The sequence below is a fragment of the Bison bison genome, unplaced genomic scaffold, assembly GCF_000754665.1.
Source record: "Bison bison bison isolate TAMUID 2011002044 unplaced genomic scaffold, Bison_UMD1.0 scf7180017864317, whole genome shotgun sequence".
In the NCBI taxonomy this organism is placed as follows: Eukaryota; Metazoa; Chordata; class Mammalia; order Artiodactyla; family Bovidae; genus Bison; species Bison bison.
This window is the reverse complement of record NW_011494889.1, coordinates 927860-951015: the sequence shown is the minus strand read 5'-3', so window position 1 is coordinate 951015 and position 23156 is coordinate 927860. Positions and strand designations below refer to the sequence as shown.

The 23156-nt window shown below is 38.9% G+C and overlaps 1 protein-coding gene across 11 annotated transcripts in view; it reads left to right on the top strand.

Annotated features, from left to right (window-relative positions):
- The window catches only part of TAF1A (TATA box binding protein (TBP)-associated factor, RNA polymerase I, A, 48kDa), a 32217-nt gene that overhangs the window by 8298 nt on the left and 763 nt on the right, over positions 1-23156 (top strand). For 5 of the 11 annotated variants that reach the window (XM_010852808.1, XM_010852806.1, XM_010852807.1 and 2 more), the window contains 7 exons: positions 1808-1921; positions 7617-7815; positions 15298-15428; positions 16693-16851; positions 17873-17939; positions 18677-18800; positions 20269-20423. In XM_010852808.1, the coding sequence (XP_010851110.1) occupies positions 1808-1921; positions 7617-7815; positions 15298-15428; positions 16693-16851; positions 17873-17939; positions 18677-18800; positions 20269-20423 (949 nt within the window). Of the gene's footprint in view, positions 1-1789; positions 1922-7616; positions 7816-15297; positions 15429-16692; positions 16852-17872; positions 17940-18676; positions 18801-20268; positions 20424-20944; positions 21066-23156 lie in introns of those variants that run through there. The other 6 variants (XM_010852812.1, XM_010852813.1, XM_010852811.1 and 3 more) reach the window with 6 other exon arrangements.

Below are 23156 nucleotides of genomic sequence, written 5' to 3'. Positions count from 1 at the left end.
GGTTTCCAACATTTGTACATCCTCGCCCACAGTATTATTGTCTGTCTTCTTGATTACAGCCACCCTAGTGATTGTGACATGGTGTCTCGTTGTAGCTTTGATGGGCATTTTTCAAATGATTAATGATACAGCATAGTCCTTTTAAACCATGAGTCAAATCATGTCACTGCTCAGCTGAAAACCCTGCAGTGGCTTTCCTGTTTCACTCAGTAAGAGCCAGCGTCCTTTTGATCACCTGCAAGTTCTCCGTGCTTTGGTCATTCCCTTTCCCCTTTGGCCTCATCTCCTGTTACCATATAACTTACTTTTCTTCCCCAGCCTCACTGGCCTCCTTGCTCACCCCTTGAACAACCATACTTCTTCCTGATTGTCTTTGCTGTTTCTTTGGCTATCACTGTGGTCACCCTCCTTCACGTCATACTTGCAGTGGGGCCTCCCTTCACTATTTAAAGTTGCAACTGCACACCAACCCCCTTCACTTTCCAGCTGGCACCCCTGGTCTTCTGACTCTGCTTCATTGTTTTCCCCATAACACTTGCCAGTTTAATTATTGTATTTCTTTGTTATTGTCAGTCTCTCTACAAGAGAATGTAAATTCCACCAGGGCAGGGATCCAGAACAGTGCTTGGCATGTATTGTTAAATTTGTTTTGTAAAAGACAGTATATCCACAGATAACTTCACATGGATATCTCAAGTAGCTTTTACTATTAGAGTAACCATTGCATCAGTTAGATGTCTAATAGAACCAAAAAATATGAAAAAAAAATTTAACCATTGATTGAAAGTTTAGTTTATGGACTACAGTTAATCTAGATCTATAAAACATTGGACAAATTACAGCCCTTTTTTGTCCAGAGTTTGTTTTATAAATTAAATCAGTGGTTACCAGATGCTTGTTTGGGCTCTGTTTGAGTCACATAGAACCTTTGTTGAAAGTACAGATTCCTGCCCTCCACCAGAGTTTTACTGAGTTCAAGTCTGAATCCCTGGAATATTTGTTTTTAACTGGTGTCCCAGGTAATTCTTACATACATGTGGATTTAAGAACAACTGTGGTAGGATAATCTCCACATTTTATTTAAGCTTCAAAATACTGCAATTTGTTTATAAAAGAACCTCTGTCTCTTTCTGAGTATTATGATTATACTAAACCAATATTATACCAAACAACCAGTTTACTTTGAAGATCAGTATCACTGAAGTACTTTAAATGGAGTAAGAGAAGTAGAGATTTGCCCTCATGCAAAAGAAGAGCTGCAAGTACTGTCATCAAAGTTTTGGTGCTCTGGGGAGAAAATATTTTTATTAAAATTTATAATAAATAAAGCTGATGCAGATTCTTAAGTTGAAGCTCTAAAGATAGACCAACTATAGTCAATAGTTGTAGAACTTGATGAAATGTGAGGAAACATTGAGTCCATAGCTCTCGCTTGATACATAATGAGAGCAGTGAAGAAGCCAATATTAATGGAACCCGAGTTTTCTAACTTTAATGTTTTTCTCCTATACTAATTAAAAATGTTATCGTCAATATGTATCTTAACTGCTCACCTTCTTTAGACTTCTGGCTCAAAATGACACTGTTAATGACACCTGGTATTTTAATCAACAGGAAAAGCTTTTAATCACATAAAATGTAATAGTACTTCCATTGGGTGAAGTACAGTAAAATGTTGACAGTAGTGGTATCTATAAAAAGGAATTATAGGTTGTTTTTTAATGTTGTAATCAGAAGAAAATAGCTTCCTGAGACATTGGTTAAGGCAGGGGTTTTACAGTTTTGTTAGTAACTTCTGTTTTGACAGATTGTTTGGAGGCTTGGAAGTGAAATTCTTTATTATCATCCCAAAAGCAGCGTGGAGACTTTCAATACCTTTGCTGACCGGATGAAAAATATTGGCATCACAAATTACTTGAAGGTGAGAATGTAGGCTTTGTGAATTTACATCTGCAGCATTCTTTTTTTAAAATTGCTTGTCTCAGTGATAAGGTAGGTAAGAATGTAAAAAAGATGGGAAAGGGAGTAACACACCTGGGTCAGTAAGAGAAGCTGAAAGAAAAATTGCATTATGAGAGCCATTTACTTCTCCATTTCCTGTCGCCTACCACGTTGTGTGAGTGAAAATGTCTTCTCCTTGTGTATCTCTGGCTGCCACAACCGGTCCTTCAGAAATGGCATGTGTACTTCACTATGATAATGGACCAAATTCTAATATGTTTGCTTAAGTCAATTGAGCTCTCTAAGAATTGGTGCTTTTGGGAAAAAGGGAAAGAGTTAAACAAATTGGGAATTTGAATACTTGAGAAAAGTTTTTCAGCTTTGTTGAGATATAATCGACGTATGATTTAACTTTGTTTAGGGTATACAATGTGATAATTTGATAGCATGTATATATTGCCAAATGTTTACCACAATGAGGTTAGTTAACATCGCCATCCCCTCACATAATATCATTTTGTTGTTGCTGTGTTGAGAATGTTGAAGTTCTAGCCTTGTGGCAGCTTTCAAGTTAACAGTGCTATAGTCACCATACTGTACATTAGACCCTCAAACTTACTCATCGTATAATTGAAAGTTTGTGTCCCTTGACTACTCCAGCCCTCAGCCTGCTCTGTTTTTATGGGTTGGATGTTTTTAGATTCCACCTGAAAGTGAGATGAGAGAATATTACTTTTTTTGTATGACTTATTTCCCTAAGCATAATGCCCTCAAAGCTCATCCATGTTGCCACACATGCAAGGTTTCATTCTTTTGCATGAGTGAATAATACGCCATTGTATATATGTGTGTATACAATATTTTCCTTATCCATCCATCCATCATTGCTCACTTAGATTGCTTCCATGTCTTGGCTCTTGTGAATAGTGTTTCAGTGAACATGGAAGTGTGGATATCTCGTCCAGATAGAGATTTCAACTTTGGATATATATGCCAATGTGGATTGCTGGATCGTATATTAGATCTGTTTTTAATTTATTAGAGGAACCACCATACCACCATTCTCCATAGGGGCTAGACCACTTTACATTCCAAAGGGAATGTATACCAGCTGTGTACAACAGCTCCCTTTTCTGCACATCCTTAGCAACACTTGTTATTCCTCGTCTTTTGTTCTGTTTTCCTTTTGGTCGTGCTGGGTCTTTGTTGCTGTGTGGGCCCTCTCTCTTTGCGTGAACGGCAGCTGCTCCTCCTTGCCATGTGCGGGCTTCTCCTTGCGGGGCACAGGCTCTAGGTGCCTGGGCTTCAGTAGTTGCAGCACACAGTCTTTAGTTGCTCCGTGGCAGGTGGAATCTTTCCAGGATTCCACATGTGAATCATGGGATTCCACACAGGAATGAAACCTGTGTGCCCTGCATTGGAAGGCGGATTCCCATCCACTGTACCACCAGGGAAGTCCTCTCTTGTCTTTTTGATGCTAGCCATTCTAGCTCGTGTGAAGTGGGAGAATTCCTTGGCTATCCAGTGGTTAGGATGCAAAACTTTCACTATTGTGGCTCAGATTTAAATTATTTATTTATTTTCAATTGGAGGATAATTGCTTTGCAATATCGTGTTGGTTTCTGCCATACATCAACATGAATCAGCCCTAGGTATACATATGTCCCCTCTTTCTTGAACCTCCTCCTCCCACCTTTTTCTTTTTTCTTTTTTTTTAAATATTTATTTATTTGGCTGCACCAGGTCTTAGTCGCAACATACGAGACCTAGTTCCCTGACCAGGGATCAAACCCCGGCCCTCTGCGTTGGGAGCACGGAGTCTTAGCTACTGGACCACCAGAGAAGTCCCTCTTCTGCCCGTTTTTAATTGTAATATGTTTTTTGTTGTTCTTGCTATTGAGCTGTATGAGTTCTTTATAGATTTTAGGTATTTCTTATCAGATACATGATTTGAAAATGTTTTCTCCTGTTCAGTAGACTGCTTTTTCATTTTGTTGATGGTTTCCTGTGTTGTGCGGAAGCTTTTTGGTTTGTGCAGTCCCGCTTGCTTATTTTCACTTGTATTGCTTGTGCTTTTGGTGTCGTACCCCAGGAATTCACTGCCAAGACCAATATCAAGGACTTTTTTCCCTCTGTTTTCTTCTGAGAGCTTTAGTTTCAGATCTTACCTTTAAGTCCTTAATCCATTTTGAGTTAATTTTTGTGAGTGGTATAAATTAAGGGTCCAGTTTCATTCTTCTGCATATAAACGTCTATAGTTTCCCCAGCATCATTCATTGAAGAGACTAACCTTTGCCCTTTGAGTATTCTTGGCTCCTTTGTCAAATATTAGTTGACAATGTATGGATGGGCTTATTTCTGGACTCCCAATTCTGTTCCACTTGTCTGGTGTGTCTGTTTTGAATGCTATAGTTTGGTAATATAGATTGAAATAAGAAAGTGTGATACCTGCAGCATTGTTCCTTCTCAAGATTGTTTTGGCTATTCACGGTTTTTTTGTGAATGATACAATTTTTGCATCCAAATTTGAAGATTGTGTTTTCTATTTATGTGAAAAATAGCACTGGTATTTTGATAGGTATTGCATTGAATCTATAGATGGCTTTGGGTAGTACGGGTAGTGTGGACATTTTCACAGTAGTACAGACGTTTTCACAGTATTAACTCTTCTGATCCATGTGTGAAAATGTTTCATTGTTTCTCATGTTTAGGCGGAGTTTTATCCAAATTAAAGTGTCCTTTAATAAAAGTTTTATCCAAAAGAATTGACATCCTCCAAAATGTTATGATAATCTCCCTCTCTGTGTTATGTATTTGACTAAAAGCACTTTCTCAATCAAGTTTTTACATGCTTTTTAATTTTTTCCAGTACCTCTAAATAAAGTTTTGTTGGAACATTACCACACCCATTCATTTCCATATTGCCAGTAGCTACTTTTAGCCAGACAATGGCAGAGTCGAGCAGTTGTGACTGAGACCAATAGACCTGTGAAGCATAAATATTTACCCTCCTATTCTTGTTTTGTTTTTACTTGCCCTAGTTTTCAGATATTTTTAAATTGTTGCAAAATGTACATGATGTAAAGTGCGATATTCTAACCATCTTTAAGTGTATAATCCAGTGGCATTAATTATGTTTCCATTGTTGTGCAGCCGTCACCAGTATTGCCAAAATTTCTATCACCCCAAACAGAAACTCTGTATCCATTAAGCAGTAACGCCTGGTTCCCTCCTCCTCCCATCCCCTCATAACCTCTAATCTACTTTTTGTCTCTATAAATTTGGTTTTTCTAGGTATTTCGTATAAGTGGAAGCATATAATATTTGTCCTTTCATGTTTTGGTTATTTCACCTAGCATCATGTTTTCAAGATTTATCTGTGTTGTGGCATGTATCAGACCTCATCCCTTGTTACGGCTCAGTATAACTACAATATTCTGTTGTATGTATCTGTCACATTTTCTTATCTTTTCATCTCTTGTTAGGTTGTTTCCATCTTTTGGCTATTGTGAATAACACTTCAGTGAGTGCTGTCATACAGATACCTGTCTGAGTCTCTGCTTTCAGTTTCTTTGGATGTATACCTTTGAGTAGAATCGCTAGGTCATGTTTTATGGCATGTACACACATATACACATATTTGTTGTTGTTCAGGCACTAAGTTCTGTCCAACTCTTTGTGACCCCATAGAGTGTAGCACGCCAGGCTCCTCTGTCCTGCAGTATCTCCCGGAGTTTGCTCAAACTCACGTCCATTATTGAATCAGTGATGCAATCTAACCATCTCATCCTCTGTTGTCCCCTTCTCCTTTTGCCTTCCATCATTCCCAGCATCAGGGTCTTTTCCAATGAGTTGGTGGTTATATATGTGTATTATAAAAACATGTATGTATAGACATATAATTCTATGTTTAACCCGTTTAGGAATCACTAAACTGTTTTCCTTAGTGGCTGTAGCATTTTATATTCCTACTGCTTTCCAATTTGGAAAAAAGATTTCCCCTAGTTTAGGGTTCTTTACAGGTTTTATTAATTTAGGAAAAAATTTTGTTTCTCTTATGTGCCAGGTTCTCCCTTAGGATCTTATTTTCTGGTAGACCATGTACATTATAAGTAGAAACTAAACGGAGGCAGCGTATGGTTCCACTTAAGAACTTTCTCAGCGAACAGTTGGAGTAAGGGGATAGCCTGCCCTGGTGTTGTGTGCTTCTCTTCTTTCAGGGAGAAACTAGATAGCCGTTTAGGGAGGGAAGGTAGAGTTTTAACTAAATTATTGGTTAGCTCCTTCTAAGCTCATAGAATCTACTCAAGTGAAGTAAAGAAATCTGGGAGGAACTTTATTTCATACTCCAGAGTCTGAAGGTGGTAATTAGGATAGACAAAAGACATTTTTTAGTAACACTTTTAAAAACACCTGCTGCTGTTTTCCAGACAATCTGCTGGACATGGTTCTTGCAGTAAAGGGAGACAGGTATGTAAATGAAATAAATGGTTATGGTTGCCATGGTAGAAATGCAATTACAGTGAGAAGACAAAGTCGAAAATGGTTGGCTCTCTGGAATTGGAAAGAGCTAGGACTGAATGAGTTAGTGGAGTCGGGCAAAGAAGGGATGTGATGCTGGAGATGAGTCTGAAGAAGCTAGTGGGTATTCACTGTGCATACTGGAGAAAATTGTAGTCTAGCATGGAGGGGATAGTAAAGAGTCTGATACCTCTGTGTCTAATGTGTCTTTAAGTTAAGTTGCTCAGTCATGTCTGACTCTTTGCGACCCCGTGGACTGTAGCCTACCAGGCTCCTCCATCCATGGGATTCTCCAGGCAAGAATACTGGAGTGGGTTGCCATTTCCTTCTCCAGAGGATCTTCCCAACCCAGGGATCGAACCCAAGTCTCCCGCATTGCAGGCAGACGCTTTAACCTCTGAGCTACCAGGTTATTCTAAAAATCACATAGGTAGAAAGCAGGGGAAGTAAGCTGAGCTCTGTATGCCATCTCTATAGAGCTGAGATTTTTATTCTGTAGGCAGTGGGAACTGTTGAAGAATTTTACACAAATGACCAATGTGATTTCTTTGGTGGTCACATGGAAGATGGATTGTAGGGGGACAGACAGGAGATACGAGTTGAGAAATTATTACAATAGTTGAAGAGGAAGGTTTGAACTCTGACACTGTTCATATAATTAACTGTATTTCCCATTATTCTTCTCCTTAATGCTCTCCCTATTTGTATTGCTCTTTCTTTATGTAATTATTCTTTTTTTAATTTTTAATTGAAAAGTTGACATATAGTTGATGTATGGACTTCTCTGGTGGCTCAGTAGTAAAGAATCCTGCCAAGCAGGAGATGCAGGTTTGATCCCTGGGTTGGGAAGATCCCCTGGAGAAGGAAATGGCAACGCACTCCAGTATTCTTGCCTAGAGAATCCCATGGGCAGAGGAGACTGGTAGGCCCACAGTCCATTGGGTTGCAAAGAGTTGGACACGACTTAGTGACTAAACAACAACAATTTTTTTCATGCATCTTCTGCTAGATTGGAATTTTTGATCATGGGACAATGTTCCATTGTTTGTGTTCTCCCAAGGTCTTAGCCCAGCATGTATCATATATTTACTGAGTTTTTAAACTAATGGTTATCTAATGACCTGCATGACAGTGGGCTTTTCTTAATGTTGCAGATTTCCTTACAACATGCATTATACCTTCTGCATCATGGATTGCTTGAAGATGCGAACAGAATTCTCACCCAGGCAGAGACATGGCGATATGGTGAAAAGTCTTCTTCCCAGGAAGTGTTAGTCAACCTTATTCAGGCCTATAAAGGTCTTTTGCAGTATTATTCTTGGTATAAAAAGAAGATGGAATTGTCTAAACTCGGTGAGTAACTATGAGTGATGAGTGGTAAGACTGTCAGAGGGACAGAAGGAATCTTGACGAGTAATCTAATTCCCCTTCTTCCAAGCCTGGCTTTATATAGATAGTACAGAGAACAGAGATTGCTATGCTTGTAAAATTCTGCTTCATCCTTTAATCTCTGATATTTAAACAAAAGACTTTTCAGACATAAATTAGGTAATTCATAGGTTAAGTTCATGACCATTTTAGATTCGTTGCTTTTTTAAAATTTGTTTTTATTTTTGGTTGCACTGGTCTTCATTGCTGTGAGCAGGCTTTCTCTAGTTGCAGCAAGCAGGGGCTACTCTTCACTGCGGTGCATGGGCCTCTCATTGCAGTGGCTTCTCATTGCGGAGCCCGGAATCTAGGGTGCTGGGCTTCAGTACTTGTGGTGCTGTGGTTGGTAGCTGTGGCTCATGGACTCTAGAGCACAGGCTCAGTAGTTGTGGCACTTGGGCTAAGCGCTACAGCATGTGGAATCTTCTTGGACCAGGGTCCAAGGGGACTAAGAACCCGTGTCCCCTTCATTGGAAGGTGAATTCTTATCCACTGTGCCACCAGCAATAGTCCTAGATTCATTCATTTCTTAGAAACGTGATTTCCAGGAAAGGTTACACATTTTCATCCATGGGCATTATCGCATAGAAGAAGCATTTCTTCCTGTGTGTTTACAGTGGAGTTTAGTTTGTTTTGTAATGTTGTTTCTTAGGAAAACATGTTCAAAGACTAGGGCAAGATAAAGTTTTTCATTTCTGTACAAAGGTCATCACAGACAATTTTCTTGACTCACTGATCACCTCCAAAACTGACTATGTGTTCTCCTCAACTGCCTTCTCTTCCTCTTACTTGCAGTGGTGGTGATGTCCTCTCCTGTCTCTAAATTTGTGTTCTTTGAAGCTGTATGATTCTCTGCACCTTTTTACCCTCATAGAGTTTTTCTCCATAACTTTTCTAGGATTAACCTTTTTCTGTTTTCACCTCCTTCATCCAAATCCCAGTTCTGACATTTATCACTTCATTTATGTTAAGCTATGTTTCCTCAATATCCTTAATTGATAGTAGTATTTCCTTGGTCTCTGGGCGGGTGGGTTCACCAATCGCAAATTCCCTTCCTGTTTTCTGTCTCTAACCACCCCCAAGACACTTCTGAAATGCTGTCTTCATCATGATAACCTTGCGAGGCCTCTTGTGCATCCTCCTGCTCCAGTATGCCATCTGTCTTCAGGACTCGTTAGACCTCTCCTCCTTTTACTTTAAACCCAACATACCAGCTGCATGTTCAGCCTGTATCAATTGACTCTTCACCTTTTGCCTTTTTAATCATTCTAAGTTTTTTTCATGTGTGTTTTGTGTTATGTCTCCTTGTCTAGACTCATCAATCTTTTGAGGTCACATATCTGTATTTCTTTCGTTAACCTTGCTGAAGGACTTCCCTAGTGGCTCAGACAGTGAAGAATCTGCCTGCAGTGCGAGATACCCGGATTCAGTCCCTGGGTTGGTAAGATCCCTGGAGAAGGAAATGGCAACCCTCTCCAGTGTTCTTGCCTGAAGACTTCCATGGACAGAGAAGCCTGGCGGGCTACAGTCCATTGGGTCATAAAAATTTGGGCAGTACTGAGCAAGTAACACAACACAACAACACACCTTGCTGAAATGCCCACTGTAATGTTCTTTTTAAGACGGCTTGCTGATACTGATTTAGGTGAGTTTTAAAATCATTATTTCCTTTTCTTCTCACACACTTAGGTAGAACTCAAGCAAATACATGATGATTAAAGCAGTTGGAACATGAATTTATACCGTCACTTTCATGGTTAGATAATTCAGTACCTTCTGCAGCTGACAGTCTTCTGGAGCAACAAGAGATAAAGATGGGATGAAATGTGGAGATCTTTAGATTGTCTTTAACCTCACATAGCTATTTAATGGGGAAAAAAAACTAGGACTAGTTTTATATAACCAGACTTATGGAATGTAACATAGGAACGTGTGCTCAGAGTTGCCTTGAGCTTTTCCTTTCTGCTGTGGCCTGTGCTGGTTGGCTTTGATGCATTTGGTAGCTGGGAACCCCCTTCCATGGTAAATTCACACCCAATTTATATTTACTCAGGGATCTGCCTTTCTTTCTTACATTTTTTTTTTCTGATATCCATTTACACCTGCTTTCCAGTTACCATTTCATTTCCAAGTTCATATTGATATTTATGCAATAGATCCACTGGGAAGAGGATTCTAATCTATATATATCAGGTGAAAGGAGGCTACTATTTTGGCCAAAAAGAAGTATTGGAACCCAAAAGTGTTTTGTGCTTCTGTTTGTTTCAAAGGACAGATTTTCTTTTTAAACCTTTAAGATTGTGAAATATATCCTGAAGAAGTGTGTCAAACACATGTATGATAGAATGAATATTATAAAACAAACGTCCATGTAACTACACCCAGAGTAAGGAGCGCAGCATTACTGTCCCCCTGAAAGTTCTCCATATGTTCTTTCATGATCACATCTCCCATTCTGTCTCAAGGAAACCGCTGTCCTGACTTCAATGATAATTATGTTCAGAGCTCAGTCATGTCCAACTCTTTGTGACCCCGTGGACTGCAGCCCACCAGGCTCCTCTGTCCATGGAATTCTCCAGGCAAGAATACTGGAGTGGGTTGCCATTTCCTTCTTCCTGACCCAGGGATCAAACCCACATCTCTTGCGTCTCCTGCATTGCAGGTGGATTCTTTACCTCTGTGCTACCTAGGAAGCCCCTTAATGATAATAGCTCCTTTTTTTTTAAAGATACCTTTACCACTCAAGTATGCATTTATAGGGGCTTCCCAGGTGGCTGCAGTCCACAGGGTCACAAAGAGTCAGACAGGACTGAAGCGGCTGAGCACAGCACAGCGCGTGCATCTGTAAATGTAGTTTAGTTTTGCCTATATTTTAGTGTCATATTTGGATCCACACTGTACATATTTTGGGGGACATTGCATATTTTGTTCAACATTTAACATGTGATTGTATGGTTGAATTAGCTCTAGTTTTTTCTTTTTTGTTGTTGTGAAACAATATATTGTATGATATTCTTGCAATTTATTCCTTCTATATATTGATTGCTATTTAGGATGTTAATAGTTTGGGGATATTATAATTAACACTGCTTTGAAATTCTTGGGCGCAGATAGTGGTGCACATATGCATGTGTTTCTCAGAGTAGAATTGTTGTCACTAAGCATGTGTATCTTCAACTGTACTACATAATAGGCTAAAGTCTTTCCAAAGTGGTTATTAATTTATATCCCATTAGTAGTCTGTTTCACTTTCACTTTCATGCATTGGAGAAGGAAATGGCAACCCACTCCAGTACTCTTGCCAGGAGAGTCCCAGGTATGGGGGAGCCTGGTTGGCTTCCATCTATGGGGTCGCACAGAGTCGGACACGACTGAAGCGACTTAGCAGCAGCAGCAGTCTGTTTTGAGTTTTCTTTTGTCTGTTGTCTCTTCATCATTTATTATTATCAGGAGTTTTCATGTCATCCAATTTATTGTGTGGTATGGTAATCTCTCTTTTTTTTAAATAACAGCTTTATTGAGAATTGAGATATGATTCTTAATATGGTTCACCCACTTGTTGTCGTTATTCAGTCACTAAGTCCTGTCCGAGTCTTTGCAACCCCATGGACTACAGAAAGCCAGACTTCCCTGTCCCTCACTATCTCCTTGAGTTTGCTCAAACTCATGTTCATTGAGTCAGTGATGCCATACAGTCATCTCATCCTCTGTCATCCCCTTCTCCTCTTGCCCTTGGTTTTTTCCAGCATCAGGGTCTTTTCCAATGAGTCAGCTCTTTACATCAGGTGGCCAAAGGATTAGAGCTTCAGCTAAAGCACCGGTCCTTCCAATGAACATTCAAGGTTGATCTACTTGGACTCTCAAGAGTCTTCTCTACCACCACAGTTCGAAAGCATCAGTTCTTTGGTGCCCAGCCTTCTTTATGGTGCAACTCTCACATCCATACATGACTACTGGAAAAACCATGGCTTTGACCATGACCATATGGGCCTTTGTTGGCAAAGTGATGTCTCTGCATTTTAATACACGGTTAGGTTTGTCATAGCTATTCTTTCAAGGAGCAAGTGTCTTCTAATTTCATGGCATGCAGTCACCATCCAGATTGATTTTGGAACCCGAGAAAATGAAATTTGACACTGTTTCTACAGTCTCTCCATCTATTTGCCATGAAGTGATGGGGCTGGATGCCATCATCTTTGTGTTTTGAATGTTGAGCTTTAAGCCAGCTTTTTTTGCTCTCCTCTTTCACCTTCATCAAGAGGTTCTTTAGTTCCTTCACTTTCTGCCGTTAAAGTGGTGTCATCTGCATATCTGAGGTTGTTGATATTTCTCCTGACAATCTTGATTCCAGCTTGTGATTAATTCAACCTGACATTTTGCATAATGTGCTCTGCTTATAAGAAATAAGCAGGGTGACAATATACAGCCTTGATACACTCCTTTCCCAGTTTTGAACCAGTCCATTGGTCCATGCAGTTCTAACTGTTGCTTCTTGTCCTGCATACAGATTTCTCAGGGTAGAATACCTGCATACAGGTATTCTCAGGAATACCAGGTAGTCTGGTATTCCCATCTCATTAAGAATACTCCACAGTTTGTTGTGATCCACACAGTCAAAGGCTTTGGCATAGTCAGTGAAGCAGAAGTAGATGTTTTTTGGAATTCCCTTGCTTTTTTATGTTCCAGCATACGTTGGCAATTTGATCTCACTTAGAGTATAATAAATTCAGTGTTTTGTAATATATTCACAGTTGTTCATCCATTACCATCATCAATTTTAGAATAGTTTTGTTACCCCTGAAAGAAAGCCTGTCCCCCCATTAGCAGTTCCTCTTGACTCTTCCCCAGTTCCTGCATTGCAGTGCAACCTAGCAATCTACTTTCTGTCTCTGGATATCTGTTCTGCACAGTTCATACAAATGTAGTCCTGAAATATGTGGTCTTTTGTTACTGACTTCTTTCACTTAGTCTTTCACTTAGCCTAATGTTTTTAAAGATTCAACCACGTTGTAGCATGTAATGGCACTTAATTCCTTTTTATTTATTTATGTTCCATTGTATGGATATACCGCACTTAAGTATCCATTATCAGTTGGTGGACATTTGGGTTGTTTCCACTTTTTGGCAATTTTGAGTAAAATTGCTGTGAACTTTTGAGGGACCTCCATACTGTTTTTCAAAGTAGCTGTGCCATTTTCCATTCCCACCAGCAGTGTATGTGAAGGATACTGATTTCTTCGTGTCCTTCCCAACACTTGCCGTTATCTGTCTTCCAGTGGGTGTGAGGTGGTGTACTGTGGTTTTGATTTGCGTTTCCTTAGAGGCTAATAATGTTGAGCATCTTTTCATGTGCTTTTGGGCCATTCATATGTCTGGTTGGAGAAATTTGCATTCAGATTCTTTTCTCCTAGGAGGTTTTTAATTGAAGTACTTTTTTTTTTAATTATTGAGTTTTAGATCTTTATATATTCTAGGTCCAAGTCCTTTATCAGATAGGTGCAGGATTTGGAAATGTTTTATTCTGTGGATTACCTTTTTCATTTTCTTAATGGTGTTTTTGAGTCACAAAATGTTATAATTTTGATGAAGTTTAGTTTTTCTGCTTTTTCTTTTGTTGCTTATGCTTTTGGTATCACATCCAAGAAACCATTGCCTACTCCTGGGTCACAAAGATTTAGACTAATATTTTCTTCTAAGAGGTATGTAGTTTTACTCCTACATTTTGGTTTTTTGATTCGTTTTGAGTTAATTTTTGTATGTCATGTGAGGTAGATAGAGGTTCAACTTTGTCTTTTTACATGTGGATATTCAGTTGTTCCAGCACATTTATTTGAAAAGACTATTATTTTCCCACTGAATTGCCTTGGTACTCGTATCAAAACTCACTTACTCATATACGAAGTTTTGTTCATGACTCTAAATTCTCTTCCACTGATGTGTACACGTCCATTGTTGTTGTTAGTTGCTAAGTCATATCCAGTTCTTTGCGACGCCATGGTCTACAGCCCACCAGGCTTCTCTGTCCATGGTATTTCCCAGGCCAGAATACTGGAATGGGTTGCCATTTCCTTCTCTAGGGCAGTCTTCCTAGCAAAATCAAATCCATGTCTCTTGCGTTGGCAAATGGATTCTTTACTGCTGAGCCACCCTGGAAGTTCATGTTATGGATATACATATACCTATATCACACAGTCTTAGTTACTGGAGTTTTGTAGTGACTTTTGAGGTCACACTGTGAATCCTCCAAATTTTTAAAAAATGTTATTTTGGCTCTTCTTGGTCTTTTGCATTTCCATATGGATTATAGGAATAGCATGCCAATTTAAGCAAAAAAAAAAAAAACAGCTGGGATTTTGATAGAAGTTGCATTAAAATTATAAGTTAATAAGTCGTCTAATCTTTGATCATGGGATATGTTTCCATTTACTTAAGTCGTTTTTAATTTCCTTGAACAATACTTTTCAGATGTGATTTGTATCTCTTTTGTAAAACTTATAGCTAAGTTGTTTCTCGTTTTTGATGCTATTGTGCTATTGTAAATGGCATTATTTTCCTGATTTCATTTTTGGATGATTTGTTTATTTTTGTATGTTGATTTTATATTATACAAGTATGAATTCATTAATTCTAATAAATTTTTAGTGGATTCTTAGGATTTTCTATGTGGAAGATCGTGTCATCTTCAAGTAGAGATAGTTTTAATTCTTCCTTTCTAATCTGAACATTGTTTATATCATCTTCTTGCTGAATTGCCTGGCCAGAACCTCCATGAGAGTGTTGAACAGAAGTGGCAGGAGAGGAATTCTCCCTTGCATGCAGTTTTTCACCATGAATTCTGATACTACTTGTGAGTTTTTCACAAGATGCTCTTTATCAGATTAAAGAAATTCCTTCTATTCCTAGATATTGTGTGTTTTTATCATGAAAAGTTACTGAATTTTATCAAATGCTTTTTCTGCAACAGTAGGGATGATTATGAGGTTTTTGTCATTATTCTGTTGATTTGGAATATTGTATTAATTGATTTCAAATGCTAAACAACCTTGCATCCCTGGAATAAATCCCACTTTATATGTTGCTAGGTTCAGTTTCCTAGTAGTTTGTTAAGAATTTGTACATCTGTATAAGAGGTGTTGGTCTGTAATTTTCTTGTGTTGTTATTGTCTGATTTTGGTCTTAGGGTAATACTGATCTCATAGGGTAAGTTGGGAAGTGTTCTCTCTGTCATTTTTGGGGAGATAGTTTGTAAAGAATTACTACTCTTCTTTGAATTAGTACTCTTCTTTGTTAGAATTCACCAGTGAAGCCATTACAGTCTAAGCTTTTCTTATGTGTAGTTTATCAATTACTGATTCTGCGTGAGTCTCCAGTACTGACTGCTTTAAAAAATCTTTTGTCTTTGGGCAGATAAAGATGATTATGCTTACAACACAGCATCCCAGAATATGCTTAACCACAGCTGGAAGACGTCTATAAACCTTTGCACATTGATTCAAATTCCTGGAGTTTGGGACCCTTTTGTGAAGAGTTATATAGAGGTAAGTAGACTTTTCTTAAGTTTTTATTAGTTTCATTTTAAGCTTAATCTTTATACATCAGAAGGCAAATAATGGAGAAAATTATTTTTTAAACAGTAGGATGCCCTTTTTTGGTCTGAATAATTTTTGCTATTTTCCTACTATACAGTAACAACTGTGTTTATTTTCACCACTGGATAACCTGTCGTGGCCAAATGCAGTCACCCCTCAGTACCCTTGGACACCGAAATCCCTTATATAAAATGGTGTAGTATTTGTATGTAACCTACGCACATCCTCTTGTATACTTTAAATCATCTCTGGGTTACTCTTAATACTTAACACAATGTGAATGCTGTGTAAGTAGTTGCCTTTGTGCAGCACATTCAAGTTTTGCATTCTGGAACTTTCTGGAAATTTTCTTTTTCCGAATATTTTCAGTCTGTGGTTGGTTGAAGCCTAAGATGCAAAACCCAAGGATGCAGGGCTCATGGATGGTGCAAGGGTGATGGTTTATTTATTTATAAATAATAGCACAATAGTTGTAAATGTCAATTCTGTATTGTTCTGATTGAGCTTAAAAGAAAAGCAGAAAGATCTATTATGATATGGTGGGATCAAGAAGGGAAGGGGGCAAAAATCTGAAACTAGGTCACAATATGTGAAATGAAGAAGAATGGCTCTTAGAAGTTCTTAAGGACATCGTATTGTCTTAGAGTTATTGTGAAAGGACAGAGGACTAGGAATATATCATCAAAATACTTTGCTTTTTGAAAGTTTCATTAGTGGTAAAGTGAGAATTATGTTGTCAGAAGATAATCTCTGAAACTGTATGCCAGTGAATCTGGAAACTCCTGTGTCAGGATGGGAAAGAATGAAAGGAAAGGAATTATAATTCCTGTGCTCTCCTTTTGTGGCTGGAGTATGTAGGGCACTGAGGTTAGTGGCATCATATGGTCTTTTTTGGTCCTTAGTTTGCCCTACTTTGAAGCCTTTATTTCTCACAGGAACAGTTCTTATGTTGAAGTTGCTATATTTTTCAGTAACAAAATATGACAAGGGAAAATTGGGAAACCGTGTAGGCCTTTGATGTGATCTTCTCTATTCCACGGAGGTTGTAACATACACTGATGGAAGCAAAAGCTAGCATCACTATTGTTCCCTATACAATAAATGCTGTTTTTCAGGTGTGTGATATTTTGTGCTCATCAGTAAAGTTGTACATGATGTTTCATATAGGTATCTTACGGGATTTACCTAAGATATCATCACTTATTTTATATAGATGCTGGAATTCTACGGGGATCAAGATGGCGCCCGAGAGGTGCTTAACAATTACGCCTATGATGAAAAGTTCCCATCAAATCCAAACGCTCATGTCTACTTATACAACTTTCTAAAGAGAGAGAAGGCACCAAGAGAGAAACTGATAAGTGTGCTTAAGGTAGGGAATTCTTAGGTCAGTGTTTGAACAGGGTTGGGAATCAAATACTTTTAAGACATTCTTAGGTCACTACTTTCCAACTTTCATGTTCTAGCACCCAGAGAATGAATGGATGATACACTGAGATAAAGACAGGAGGCTGTGGGCTTCAGGCAGATCCTCCTCTCATCAACTACTATTCCCCTATCCTCTGCCCAAGTGAGACTGAGGGGAGAGGATCAATATTACAGAAACCCTTTGTCACTCTGGTTGGAAAGTTTTGCATTGCTGTTGTTTTTTTTCAATTAACTTATTTATTTTTTGGCTGTGCTGGGTCTTTGTTGCTGTGTGTGGGCTTTATCTAGCTGCAGCGAGTAGGGGCTACTCTCTTATTGTGGAGTGTGGGCTCTAGGGACATTGGCTTCAGTAGTGTTGGCGCCTGGGCTCTTTGAGTGCAGGCTCAGTAGTTATGGTGCATGGGCTTAGTTGCTCCACAGCATGTGGAACCTTCCCAGACCGGGGATCGAACCTGTGTCCCCTGCATTGGCAGATTTCTTAACCGCTGGACCACCAGGGAAGTTCCTTGACTTTTGAATACCCTTTATATAGTACATTCCTCAAACAGTCTTCCAAAATAACTAGCTTTGCTGTTTTGTTTTCTATATTTTGTGACCTTTTGTGATCAGTAAATATCTGTGTGATATTCTTTTTCCTTATTTTCTCCTCAGTCCTGGTGCTGAAAAGAAAGTAAATTTTTCGAGTGTGGTCAACAGTATAAATATGGAGAAAAGAAAAAGTCTTTGTTTATCCACACTACCCACCCACCCAACCAGCTATCTTGTTTTTAGCAGGGATTTTTTTGTTTTAAATATCTTTGCATAGAATACATTTTTATACCAAAATTAAAACTGGATAAAAGCAAAAGTATCTTTTAAATCCTTGATTCATTTTCTGAGAGCATATTAGGTAGTAAGAATTTTATCTGAACATATACTAATGCCTTTAGAATGGGTAACAATTACAATATTACTCTTTCTTCCAGATTTTGTATCAGATTGTACCATCTCATAAACTGATGTTAGAATTCCATAGGTTACTGCGAAAATCAGGTAAGTAATTCTTATTTTCTGTCTCTTTGTGTAGACAAACTGTAGACTAGGGCTCAGCCAACTGTGGCCTTGGGCCCGATCCAACTCTTGCCTGTTTTTATAAATCAAGTTCTGTTGGAGCACAGCCATGCCCATTTATTTACATATCACCTGTCGCTGCTTTTGCCCTGCAACAGTAGAGTTGCATAGTTATGACAACCTGTAAGGCTTGCAAAACTTAAATGTTTAGTGTCTGCCCCTTTACAGAAAAAGTTTGCTGACCCGTGCTGTAGAGTATTAGGCAATGGTTGCAAAAGAAAAACGGCTTCTATTTGTATAATTCAGCTCATTTTAATCTTTACTGTTATTCAGCTCAGTATAGGAAAGAACATTTCTTCATAGGAGGAAATCTACTTAAGTCTATTAGGTACTGGGACTGCCTCTGTACCTCTCCTAATAGAAAAGAATATGTATGAAATGCCTCAGTAGGGTAGGTACTTTAAATAACATTCTGAGTAGCATAAACCCATACAGAAGTCAGACTCACCATCCTGCTTTGAGTAGCATGGACTAAGTTATTGAATTTTTCAGATTCATCACAGGAGCATATGTTGATCATAATGTGATCATGTGAATTGTTTTAAACTGTTAAACTTTAAGGCTTATGCTTCAGTGATATTTTGTCCATGGAATGTAATCTTTTAGCTTTGTACTATTCAGTGCTTTCTGTAAACTCTTAATGGTTTTGACCATCACAGACAAGGAAGAACACCATAAACTGGGATTGGAGGTGTTATTTGGAATTCTAGATTTTGCTGGATGCACTAAAAATATAACTGCTTGGAAATACTTGGCAAAATATCTCAAACAGACTCTAATGGGGTAAGTAAGAAACACATAGTGTTTATTACTAGATCAGCATAAATAGCACTTTATAAAATTTTAGCTAATATCTGTCAATTTTTAAAGTTCTTTATGTTTTTGGATTTCTTAAACTGTGTTTTTAGCTGTTTTCTTCTGAATACATCAGAAGACAGGAAATAGGAAACCACAAGTAAAACAAAAAATTCTATCAAGATTTTTTGTGCTATTAAAATAAATGCTGTCAGTTACCACTACTCTGCTAAGGGATAACTGTGTACTTTCTTATCGAAAATAAAGATTAAAAGGGGTCACTTCCTCTCGTGACGAGATTCTTTGTAAAGTGTTTTGTAATTTGTGTCATCTGCTTGTAAGATCACATAGAAAGCAGCTTTTCTCCCAGCTGTTTTCAGTGGATTTTTTTTAGGACCTTTTAAAATCATCTTGGTTATTCATTCAACAGGTATTTATGGAGTCCCTTGTGAGCTGAGTATCTGAAACTATACCTCTGATCATAGTAATCATCAGTGCCACATGTCGAATATAAGAAAAGAAGTGGCCCTTGTCATTTTTACCTTGTCCATGAAAATAAAGGATATCACGACATGAAAGTTTCATTGAGTTATTATATCCATTTTAGTTTATTAGGAAATTAATTATCAGTGGGCACTTGCTTCAGGCTTCAGACCTGACTTGACCTTAGAGATAGAATAGTCCTGATCATGAAGTGTTTTTAGTGTGATATGTTGGTGTGTTCAGTGTAAGCCACTTTCCAAATCTCAGTCTACACCCCTACTAACCATAAGGTTCTTGAAGGCAGAGAAGTTTTGCCCACAAGGACAAATAGGTGCTAAATAAGTCAATTAAATTGTTGATGAACACTTAGCATTGCCTGGATTAGGCTGTCAAACCCATGTGTTCATGTAAATATACAATAATGGCATCTCAATTTGGATAGTAATTCTTTGTAGCCTATAAAATTTAAGCTTTTAAAGGAACTTTTAAAGTAATGAATAATAATAGCTAACATTTATTGAAACTTTACTTTGTACTGGACAGCAGGCAAAGAGTTTATAACACCTGCCAGACTGTGGGCCAGTTTAACCCTAATAACAGGGCTGTGAGATGCGTGCCATTTGTGTACCCAAGGACCCTGGGCTCAGAGAGGTTAAGCAACTTGCACAGGACCACACAGATAATAAATGGAAGATGCGGGATTTGAATCTGAGACTTGACCTCAGAGTCTATGCTGGTAACCACTGTGCTGTGCTCAACTGGCTATTTCAGTAGATGGAGAATGGGACGTGGAGATCAAAGAAGTCTCAAAAGGATTTGCTTTCATGTATGTTCTGTGCCATGGCTGTACCCAGAAGCTAGTTTCAGAACATCTGGTTTGTCATCTTTCCATGGACCCGACTGAAGTTCACATCCTGACCGTATAGGTCTGTTGCCATCACTGACCTTCGCTTTTGACATTTTTCTTTTCCAGGAGTCATCTTGCCTGGGTTCAAGAAGAGTGGAACTCCAGGAAAAGCTGGTGGCCAAGCTTTCACTTCAGCTACTTTTGGGCAAAAAGCAATTGGAAGGATGATAAAACTTTGGCTTGTGAGAAAGCTTTGGTAGCTGGGTTATTGTTAGGAAAAGGTACATGTTTTGTTTTCTTTTTATCTAGCCATAGCTTTTAGGCAATTTTGAAATTACAGTGTGGGCATTCATGTTGGAGAAATAACTGATGAATAGAAAAATGAATCTTGAGTTGGGAGGGCCAGTGATCTGTTGGTCGGGAATTTCCATGGATTAGAAACAGTGATTTCAAACTGTTGTTGTTTTTTATACTCTTGATTTGAGTATATTTTAAGGGCCATTAAGATAAAGGATGCAGACTGTTTTCACAATAACCATTTGGCTGTGCTATAAAGTTGACTGAGATTGTCTATAAGAAATAGAAAAATATTCTTTATTGATTTCATTTTTAAATGACACTTTTATGTTCTATTAACTTCCCTGTTCCTGTAACAATGAGTCATTTCTCCCCTTACAAAAAGAAAAACATACCTCCTATTAACTTACCTAAAAATTTTCTTAAAGGGAAATTGATCTTTTCTTTGGGGAGTATCTTGGCTGTTAAAACTCTTACCTGCTTTCTCCCACTGAAATATGGAAAGGTAGCCAGTACTGAAATGAGACTTGTCCATCTTGTCCAGAGATGAAGAAAGGAACCTCACGGTGGCCACAGTGAGCACTGTGTGGCCAGGGAATTTAAAGTGCTCTAAAGAGATTCTTCAGGTCAGTTTAGATATAGTTTGTGCTAATTCGGAATTAGTATTCTCAGTTAATGTTTCAGATGGTTACTAAGATTAACCAGATGCTGATTTTGTGGGAAGAAAGGGGTTAATAAACATGAGAGTAATTTTAAAAATTTCTCCCTAATATACTGACGACAAGACACAAAAATGTGATTTGGACTGTGATTTCTAGTACAGATATCAGAATGTACCTGTGTTTGAGCGGGGTCTGAAGACCTGGGTTAACTTTCCAATTCTGTCCCTTACTCGCTGCATCACTTAGGCCAAGCAGGTAGCCTTTGGGAGCCTTCTGTGTGAGACGGGCAGTGTAACAGCTGCCTGATTTGCTTACAGGATTGTTGTAAGCATCACGCAAAGCTCATGTTAAAGTGCTGCGTAAGTTCTGAAGTATCAGGCATATCAGGCATAAAGTGCCTGAGAGTGGGCTCACTGCTTCTTTTTTCAGGATGTTAGTGTGGGGGTTAAGTCAGTCTATCGGGAACTGAGCTGGGTTTTGTTCTTGGTCTGGTTACCCTCATTACACCCTGGATTTGAATTCTCGCCGTCATCTGCCTTTGCTCTGTGCTCGGAGCAGGGTGTAGGGGCTGCCCTTCCTCCCATGCTCCACTCAAGGCGACCAGGCCCACTTCTCCTTGGAGGGGCCTTTCCTTCCTGGCCGTCCAGGCTGCTCGGCTGTCATGTGACTTCAGCTCAGGTGGGCTTGAAGTTAGGAGATTGTAGTTTATTTGGCTTTTTCTCTTTGTTACAATGGGAGCAAAGTTCTTTCCAGTTTTCTGTATTCTAGACAGAAGCAGAAATCTGTACTTTGTTTTTGCTAAAGTGGCAGATACATTTAGAAGCACAAATTATTAACATTGCATATACCACTGCTTCCCAGCTAACAAAATATTAGCAAGTCTCACATACTATTTTCAGGGGTAATAAACTAATTACTCTAGGTACAATATATATCCTAGGAATTTCCAGGAAAGATGAATAGAGGCAAGCTGAGACTGTAATAATGCTAATTTTTTATACGTGATTTATGGTCTCATTTATTAAATAGAAAATCCCTTATAATACCCAGCTTACATTTTTCTTACAGGAATTTGACTCATGTCTCTCAGATACTTAACTAGCGATCCTCTTAGCACTGTAAGAGTATGAAAAGCAGATAGAAGGTCTGATGAGCACCTTTGGCAGAACTCCTTGATCACCTCTGGCTGCCTGCTAGATGGTGGGAATGAGAGATAATTTTTGATCTCTTCTAACCTAGAATTTGTCTGTCCTAGTTCTTCACATCAAGGTTTTCTACAGAGGACTTTCTAATTGTTACAGATACCTCTGTGACTGTTTGACCAAGTTGTCATTGAGAAGGAAGCTATTGTAGTTTGCTTCTGGAGAAGGCGTATTTAATACATGAACGTGATATGCATGGGCTTCCGTGGTAGCTCCTGCAATGCAGAAGACCCCAGTTCAATTCCTGGTTTGGGAAGTTCCCCTGAAGAAGGGATAGGCTACCCACTCTAGTATTTTGGGGCCTCCCTGGTGGCTCAGATGGTAAAGAATCTGCCTGCAATGTCGGGAGACCTGGGTTCCATCCCTGGGTTGGGAAGGTCCCCTGGAGGAGGGCATGGCAACCCCCTCCAGTATTCTTGCCTGGAGAATCCTCATGGACAGAGGAGCCTGGCAGGCTGCAGTCCATGGGTTCACAAGGAGTCAGACAAGACTAAGCAGAGCACAGTATAATATGCGTCTCACCTTAACTAAGGTTCGGGAGGGAAGGTAGAAAACAAGCTAAAGTATAAGTTTTAATCATGATGGATCAGAAGTATTTTTGTAGGTAGGAAGCAGTCCATTTCACTGGTGACAGTGCTGAGAATGAGCTTAGACATATGTCCATGCTGCTGCTGCTGCTGCTAAGTCGCTTCACTCGTGTCTGACTCTGTGCAACCCTAAAGACAGCAGCCCACCAGGCTCCTCCGTCCCTGGGATTCTCCAGGCAAGAACACTGGAGTGGGTTGCCATTTCCTTCTCCAATGCATGAAAGTGAAAAGTGAAAGTGAAGTCGCTCAGTCGTGTCTGACCCTCA